General features: G+C 53.4%; 1 protein-coding gene across 2 annotated transcripts; it reads right to left on the reverse strand.

The window, feature by feature from the left end:
• Positions 1-1,240: 1,240 nt before the first annotated feature.
• LOC133262238 (SUN domain-containing protein 5-like) lies at positions 1,241-6,217 on the reverse strand. Of its 2 annotated transcripts, XM_061441205.1 has the most exons (7): positions 5,726-6,217; positions 5,347-5,443; positions 5,110-5,179; positions 4,638-4,738; positions 3,897-4,064; positions 2,005-2,094; positions 1,241-1,730 (listed from the first exon to the last, which is right to left on the reverse strand). In XM_061441205.1, exons 2-7 carry the CDS (start codon positions 5,437-5,439, stop codon positions 1,575-1,577), a joined length of 678 nt encoding a protein of 225 aa, XP_061297189.1. In that variant the 5' UTR covers positions 5,440-5,443; positions 5,726-6,217; the 3' UTR covers positions 1,241-1,574. The 2 variants fall into 2 exon arrangements, with proteins under 2 accessions (XP_061297189.1, XP_061297188.1); XM_061441204.1 differs by lacking the exon at positions 5,726-6,217 and having other exon boundaries at positions 4,845-5,179; positions 5,347-5,715.
• Between the last annotated feature and the right edge of the window lie 2,305 nt (positions 6,218-8,522).

An 8,522-nucleotide genomic window follows, 5' to 3' on the forward strand; every position in this document is an offset into this window, starting at 1 on the left:
GAGAGAGGTGACCCTTCACTTCTACTCAGCACTGATAAAGCTACATGTGGAGTCCTGTGCCCAGTTCTGGGCTCCTCAATACAAGAGATGCATGGATGAACCGGAGAGAGTTCACCGAGGACCACAAAAATGAGGAGGGGACTGGATCATCTCTCCTACAAAGAAAGTATGAGAGAGACTAGAAAAAACCAGGTGGCTCGCGAGGATCTTAATAAAGTGTATAAATGTCCAAATGGACGGTGTAAAGAGGACAAAGCCAGGCTCTTCTCAGTGGTGCCCAGTGACGGGACCAGAGACAATGAGCACAGACTGAAGCACAGGAGGTGCCCTCTAAAATGTCAGGAAACTATTTTATTGCGAGAGTGACTGAGCCCTGGCACAGGCACAGGCTGCACAGAGAGGTTGCGAATTGTTCAACTTTGGAGTTATTCAAAAGCTGTCTGGATACAGTCCTGAGCAAATGATTCTGTATGACCATGCTTGAGCAGAGGCACTGGACCAGGTGTCCTGCGGAAGGGACTTCCAACCTTAGTCAATCTGATTCTCAGCTTACTGCCATCCTCTTGCAGCAGACAGCTGACCAGATGCTTTTCTTCCCAGCATTCCTGACAGAGTCTTCCATGGAAAATGAAGCATGTACCAATGAAGTCTCATATCCTTACCAACAAAGGACAGAGGCAGTGGAATTCTCAAAAAAAAAAAAAAAAATCCCCTATCCTGAAGTATGAATTAGCTGTATGACAATGTAACTGTCCACCTGAGCTTGCCTAGTCCCACATTAAATTCAAAGGCAAATGAGGAAAGCGACATGGACGGAGAGCTAAGTACCCAAGCTTTTCCCACAGAGCTGTACCCACTGGAGTCAGGAGAAGATTCCATTGGTTTTCAGGCCTCCTAGACTTAGCAGAGTAGCGGGAACGATGGTGGGAGTGTTGGACTTAGGCTTCAGAGTTTACATCAGTCTGAGAGTAATGGGTGTAGGTCCGCAGCCTTGCAGACTTGCTGCTGAAAACGTGGAGCTGAACTGGGCGAATCTCTCCACGACAAAGACAGATATTTGCATGTGTAGTAGTCAGATAGAAGCTGACTGTGTTTTGTTGTTTCAAGATGGGGAAATGGCGGCTTTCTTAAAGTCGAGCAGAAGACAGAAAGCGAGGGCTGTTCCTGGGAGCATGCATGGGCATGGGGAAGCTGAGCCAACATCCTCCCCTTCACGGCAGTAAGGCTGCTCAGGCCCCATCACCTCATGCAGACTTGGCTGCACCCTGTGCGGGGCCCCACTGGACCCCGTCCCCAGAGTCAAGGTGCTGTGTGAATGGAATGGGCCCGTGCTTTGATGATCATGACCCACAAAAGATTTTGTCAAGGAACTAGGCAAGAAAAGGCAATGGGAATGTTGTCTCCTTTTGGTCACTTAAGAAACATTCCTGTGGTGGAGAGAAAGTGAAAAGCTTGAGGAAGGCCTTGGCCTGCGAAAGGCAGTGGTTGGCAGCTGTGAGAAGGCCACTGACATTGCTGTGCCCCAGACTAACGGCCAATCACTCTCCTCCTTTCTCCATTTTCCTCTTTAATTCTTACTGAAGTGAGTTCCTCACATCTGAAATCTGGCTGATGGCACTGGTTCCATCCACCTTCCCGTGCACCTGCACTCGATAAATACAGGTGTAGCCTGGTTTTCCCCAGTTGCTCTGTACGACAAGCTTCAAGAAATGGAAGTCTCTCATCTCATCCTGCAAAGAACCCAGGGTCACTCCTGGGGTGTTGGGAGCAAAAGCAGGCTCCGCCCGTCTTCCTCTGCCAGCCAGGTCTGGCTCCAGGACCAGCTCCTGCACTGGCTAAGGTGGCAGCTTCTCCCTTCTTCCCCTCTCCCACCCTCGCACCAAAGGACCCCTGCTCCCCTGCAGATCAGAAGCCAGGCCTCAGAGAGCAAGGCAGGTGGCTCTGGAAACCTGAGGCTTGATGGCCCAGAAAATGGGTCCTGGGGAAAATCCTGCTGCACTGTACCTGCAAAGGGAAGGTCTGGATAACCTCTTCCTGTGCAGTGTAGGTGAATGTCCCAAGCGGAGTTTCATCTTTGCCTCCTTCATTCAGTCCCTTGGAGATAAAGCACATGGGAGCAGTTCAGGCTCAACACAGCCACAAGGAAACGCTCATGCCAGATCTGGGAATGTGGTTTCCCTCCAGCTCCTGCAGCTCCAGCACAGTCTGATGCAGGATGCAGTAGGACTGAGTCTCCCCGTCGCGTGTTACTCAAGAGCCTAGAGGTGCTGGGCAGTCATGGCAGTCAGGTGAAGTTCCCAATGACTAGAGAAAGGGAAATATAACCCCCATTTTCAAGAAGGGGAAAATGGATGACCCTGGGAATTACAGACCAGTCAGTCTCACCTCTGTGCCTGGCAAAATCTTGGAGCAGATTCTCCGGGATGGCATGCTAAGGCACATGAAAATCAACAAGGTGCTTGGTGACAGCCAGCATGGCTTCACTAAGGGGAAATCCTGCCTGACCAATTTGGTGGCCTTCTATGATGGGGCTACAGAACTGATGGACAGGGGTAGAGCAGTTGATGTCATCTACCTGGACTTGTGTAAAGCGTTTGACACTGTCCACATGACATCCTTGTCTCTAAATTGGAGAGACATCAATCTGATGGATGGACCACAGGGTGGATAAAGACCTGGCTGGATGGCCGCACACAAAGAGTTGTGGTCAATGGCTCAGTGTCTGGCTGGAGACCAGTAACGAGTGGTGTCCCTGAGGGATCGGTGTTGGGACCGGTCTTGTTTAATATCTTTGTCACTGACATGGACAGTGGGATTGAGTGCGCCCTCAGCAAGTTTGCTGATGACACCAAGCTGTGGTTTGGTTGATACCCTGGAGGGAAGGAATGCCATCCAGAGGGACCTCGACATGCTTGTGAGGTGGGCTGATGCCAACCTCATGAAGTTTAACCATGCCAAGTGCAAGGTCCTACACCTGGGTCGGAGCAATCCCAGGCGCAGCTACAGGTTGGGCAGAGAAGAGATTCAGAGCAGCCCTGCGGAGAAGGACTTGGGGGTGTTGGTCGATGAGAAAATGAACATGGGCCGGCAGTGTGCGCTTGCAGCCCAGAAAGCCAACCGTAACCTGGGCTGCATCAAAAGGAGCGTGACCAGCAGGTCGAAGGAGGTGATCCTGCCCCTCTACTCTGCTCTTGTGAGACCTCACCTGGAGGTGCAGATCTGGTGTCCTCAACATAAAAAGGACATGGAACTGTTGGAACAAGTCCAGAGGAGGGCCATGAGGATGATCAGGGGACTGGAGCACCTCCCGTGTGAAGACAGGCTGAGGAAGTTGGGGCTGTTCAGCCTGGAGAAGAGAAGGCTGCGTGGAGACCTCATAGCAGCCTTCCAGTATCTGAAGGGGGCCTGTAGGGATGCTGGAGAGGGACTCTTCATTAGAGACTGTAGTGATAGGACAAGGGGTAATGGGTTAAAACTTAAAGAGGGGAAGTTTAGGTTGAATATAAGAAGGAAATTCTTTCCTGTTAGGGTGGTGAGGCACTGGAATAGGTTGCCCAGGGAGGTTGTGAATGCTCCATCCCTGGCAGTGTTCAAGACCAGGCTGGACGAGGCCTTGGGTGATCTGACTTAGCGTAAGGTGTCCCTGCCCATGGCAGGGGGGTTGGAACTAGATGATCTTAAGGTCCTTTCCAACCCTAACTGTTCTATGATTCTATGAAAATGCACTGAGCAGGACGTGGGGTGACACCATTCCACATGTCCCTTGAAATGTCCCGTCAGAGGATGGCAGTGCTTGGGAGCACCAGAATCTCAGCAGATGCGCAGAGACCAGCAAGTCCCTGTTACAGCTTTCCCACACAGCCGGGTCGCAGCCCCCCAGGGCTCAGCAGACTCACATAGACTATGAAATTTCGCGGGGCACTGCTGATAGTCCTCAGCGGAGAGTCTGTCTTTAAGGTGTGCTGTACGGTGATGGCCGTTGGTCGTACTTTTGCAGGCAACTGGATTAGCACCTCACTCTCAGACCCTTGGAAAGGCCAGCAGTATCCCGGGGAAGAATCAGGCTGAAAGCAGAGGACAAGAGAATGAAAGTGAGAGTGTGATGTGGCCCACTGCTCTCCTGTGCAGCCAGAACCATAGGCGGCACTGCACCTGTGGGAAAACCTCAAAACGAATGGCATTTGTCCACTTCCCCATAAATGGGAAGTGAATGGAAGTGCCCACTCATCTTCCTAACCGGGCAAAAAGGAAAACAGCTTGTCAGCGGGAAACATCTGATACCTGCACCTGAGTCAGGCCTTTAAAGAAACCTGTCTTTTCGCACAGCAGCTCTGAAGCCTCTCCCCACCCTTCACTGTCCAGTCAGGAGAGGGACAGTCAAGCTGTGGCAGGGAAATGGGGAAATACACAGACATGACCTGGGACGGTGAGCAGGAAGCTCAGCTCAGCACAGCCACTTCTGTGGCCAGCTGCTGTTTTGGAGGGATCCAAGCCCTCTGTGAGACCTCAGGTGTCAGGCACCGGACCCATGCCATGCCCTTGAGCAACACCACTGGCCTGAGGGGAGATAGCCCAGGGCTTGCAACCGACTCTGTAAGAGGCAAGAGAAGCAGCACTGACAGTTTCTGCTACTCTACCTGCACAAAGGTATCCAGAATGGGTGGAATACACAGGAACCAAAACATCCTGCAGAGCCATGCAGAGCTGCTGGATGATCTCTGCAGGTTGATGGCAGCCCCTGGAGGGAGAAGAAAGGAGAGTGCAGGAGGCTCCATGCTCTGAGGACCTGGTGGCTGCAGGCTATTTCTAAGGATGTCTGCCAGCCTCCATATGCAGCACCACACCTTTGTGGGTGCCCCAGGAAAACAAGGTAATCCCCATGCCCGGCGACAGCATTTCTCTCTCAGACACACAACAGGAGGTCTGTGAGTGCTGGGAGACAGCAAACCCCAGGAGACCTGCTCGGTCACAGTCACGCTCTTGCATCCCGTGGTTTTGTTCCGTGTCCCTGTGCCTCAGAGAACCGAGGCTGCCACACAGCCTCCTTTTGGGAGCGCTAAGCAGGAGCTCAGTGCGATGACAGCCCTGCCTTCCTGGGGTCATCCGTACTTGTGCTTTTCACAGCCCAGCCAGACATCTGTGTGATTGCAGACATCCCTTCTCTCAGTTGCTGAGCTTCCTGGGGAAAACACAAACAACCACGTCACAAGCTGGCCAGAAGGGTCTTTACGGTGGAGAAGCACAACCAGCATCCCCCGGCAACGGATGGGGTGTGTGGGCTGAGCAAGAAAAGCCCAGCAGCTGCCCAGGGAGGGCCCGGCCCTCTTTCCCAAAGTGCAGGATCACCTTCTTCACAGTGTTGATCTCTGCAGCCAGGCTTGCCAGTTCATCTCTCAGATGTTGCATGTTGTCCATTTTTTTCCGCGCCAGAGCAAGCATATTTCTGCAGTCAGCGGGAAAGCAGATCTTGTCAGAGAGTTGCCCAGCCCCTCCCAAAGCCTCCAAGCTTGGGAGGAAGAGAGGCAGCAAAGCTCCAGCCTTTTTTTTTCACTTTCCCTGGCTTGTGAATACTTCCTTCCCCTCCAGGTTTAGCAAAAGGCCCAGGCAGGAGCACAAGATACACGCTCTGGGCACTGTGAAAGTGAATGAAAATAGCAGGAGCTCATCTGCCGCTACCCCATGAAACGTGTTGCATGCAGGTCAGGAGAGAGGGGAGGACTCTTACCGAAAGGAATACAGGTCAGCTGCAGGCTCCCCCAGCAGTACCTGAAAGGAAAAGGCTCTCCTGAGTCCCCAGAACTGCCAGGGCTTTCCAGAGTCATGGCAGAAGCTGCGGCTGATTCTCTATGTCACTGCCTGGAACTGGAGGGACTGGGCTATTTACCCATGCACCCACCTCCACCAGTGCTCCTCTGTGGGACTTTACGGTCCCACAGCTGCAGTCACTGACCTGTGGCAGACCTGCTGTCTGCAGCATCCACATCACCGTCGAGGTCCCACAGAAGGCACCAGCTGTAATTCACATCACCAAAAGAGGTATTATATCAGGGTTTCTAATGATCCCTGTAGTCACATGGTCCCCTCCCACAGCAGGATGGCAAGAGGCTGGCTGAGGACATAGGGATGCAGAGAAGGGTTGGTACTACAAGTGGAGACCCTCTCCCCATGCCGGAGGGCTCTGCACACTCCTAGCTTCCAGGTGTGCTTGGAGCCCCACAGCTACAGCCCGTATCTCCTCCCATCTGTGGTGAGCATCATAGGCTCTGCACCTGTTTCAGCTGTTGGCTCTGGGGCTGGTTGCATCATGGACATCTCAGAAGCTCCCTGAGCTTCAGACATGGAGGGGTTGGAAGGGCCCCACCAGCACCTCTCTCTCACTCTGAAGCTCGCATTCTCTGCCTCCATGCCTCCACTGGCAACAGGCAAATACTCACCAAAAGCCGCTAGGATCATCAAGAAGAGGACTGTGAAGAGCCTCTTCTTTGTCAAGGGGATGAGCCCTTTCCTGGAAAAGAGGGAGTTTGGCTGGCAGCAATGATCCAGGGCAGAGCCCTGCACATGGGGGATTTTCTCTTACAAGCTGAGGAGCAGTAATCTTGAAGTAGCCAGAAAGCTCCTGGCGGGGAGCACAACCAGCCCCACTTTCCTCCACCAGCCTCCCTATGCTCGCCCTGAGCCCTCCACGCTCCGTGTCCCTGTGTTGTTACTGAGCAGGCGCTGTACTCACATGGTGGCGATCCCTGAGCAAAGGCACCTCTGCAGGAAGACCATGGCCGTTACCACACTGCAGAGCAACCCTGGGCAAAGAAATCAGAGAAAAGCCTCAGGATCCTCCTTGAGTACATGCCAGATAGCTGCAGGCAGGTGGGTGCTGTTCCCACGCAGTCCCTCTCCGGGGGTGAGGCAAGGGCTGTGGCTGTGGCCTCCAGAGGGGAAGCTGAGAGTGTGGAGTGGAAGGCCGGGCAGGATCCCCTTGCAGTCAGGGTACGTATGCCGTACCTGGGGAGGGAGGGTGGCACGAGTCCTGGGGTGCCCCCTAGGAACTACAGTATCCCAGCTCCTTCATCGTCACATAGCCACAGTGAGCCCAGGCAGGAGGATGGTGCTGGTTCTGCAGCGCTGTTGGGCCTGGCCAAGTCGGGCAGGCTTGGTGCAAACATGGGGTGAAAGGCAGCGCTGAACTCACCCTCACTTTCTGCAGCAGGGCAGTGGGCAGACCTTTGCCCTTGGGTGCTCCGAGCCTTCGAACAACTTTGCCTGCTGCGGCTAGCTGTTCTCCCTGGCCAGGCAGCCGCCCGTGCTCGTGGACGAGCCTTCCTCTGCACCATCCTGGTGAGAAATTACGCCTTCTTCAAGCTGCAAGGGTTTGTCTGTGTGGGCAGATGAGCTCCTGAAGACGGCCAAGAGACCGCCTTGCCAGTGGCACTCAGCCTGCAGAACGCTGTGAGTTCCATCTGGGCCCACAGTGCCCAACCTCACAGACTCTCCCCCTGCGTGGTGTGACGTCATAGTGTGGCGTTAGATGAAGCAGTAGGGTGGGTGCAGGGTCCGGGGTGTGTGGAGAAAGACTCCACAGCTCACTTGGTGGTGTGTTTTGCATATCCTACACCTTCCTGGGGCAGGATGTACCCTAGAGGTGAGCAGTGGGTCCAGTGTTGTGGAACAGGATTCCTGCCCCTCCTAGAGAACTGCGCCCAGGTCTCCACTCCGCAGTACAGGAAGGATGCAGAGCTACTGGAAAGAGTTCAACAACGAGCCAGTAAGATGGCAAAGAGACTGGAGCACGTCTCATACGAGGAAAGGTTGAGCTTGGACTGTGAGCAGGAAGCTCGGCTCAGCACAGCCACTTCTGCGGCCAGCTGCTGTTTTGGAGGGATCCAAGCCCTCTGTGAGACCTCAGGTGTCAGGCACCGGACCCATGCCATGCCCTTGAGCAACACCACTGGCCTGAGGGGAGATAGCCCAGGGCTTGCAACCAACTCTGTACAGAGTATTTTTTATCTCAATCATTCTAGCACTGTTCAGTGCTGGAAAGTACTGAGTATTGTCTTTCTATTCTGCCCATTTATTTCATAACTGGTGAGGTGGATTTGTACTCAGATTTGATGACGCTCCCTTTGTGCACCTCAGCAAAATGCGTACTCTGTGCATACCTTAATAACACTTGTTAATCAAATAGCAATAATAATACCAATCCTGGTGGAAGACCTGCTGACTGTGTGATAGTTACTACAGCATTTTCTGTCACTGCTCTAAGCACAAGATTGCTCTCTCAGACACACAACAGGAGGTCTGTGAGTGCTGGGAGACAGCAAACCCCATGAGACCTGCCCAGTCACAGTCATGCTCTTGGGTCCTGTGTTTTTTTCCATGGGGAGCGCTGAGCAGGAGCCCAGTGTGGTGACAGCCTGCCCTGCCTTTGTCCATCTGTACCTATGTTTTTCAGAGCCCAGCCAGACATCTGTGTGATTACAGACATTGTGTCTCTCATTTGCTGAACTTCCCTGGGAAAGACATGTACA

This window comes from Pezoporus flaviventris, unplaced genomic scaffold (genome assembly GCF_033815535.1).
Source record: "Pezoporus flaviventris isolate CSIRO_AGI_PZ_B2104156 unplaced genomic scaffold, CSIRO_AGI_Pfla_v1 ptg000212l, whole genome shotgun sequence".
NCBI classification, from domain to species: Eukaryota; Metazoa; Chordata; class Aves; order Psittaciformes; family Psittacidae; genus Pezoporus; species Pezoporus flaviventris.

What these genes read in the sequence shown, in the direction of transcription:
- LOC133262238 (XM_061441204.1), bottom strand. Translation starts at nt 5,103, where the DNA reads ATGACCCCAGGAAGGCAGGGCTGTCATCGCACTGAGCTCCTGCTTAGC. An exon ending in TTCTGGATACCTTTGTGCAG is followed by an intron (nt 4,065 to 4,637) that starts GTAGAGTAGCAG and finishes CTCTGCTTTCAG; the next exon opens with CCTGATTCTTCCCCGGGATA. An exon ending in TCCAGACCTTCCCTTTGCAG is followed by an intron (nt 1,731 to 2,004) that starts GTACAGTGCAGC and finishes GGTTCTTTGCAG; the next exon opens with GATGAGATGAGAGACTTCCA.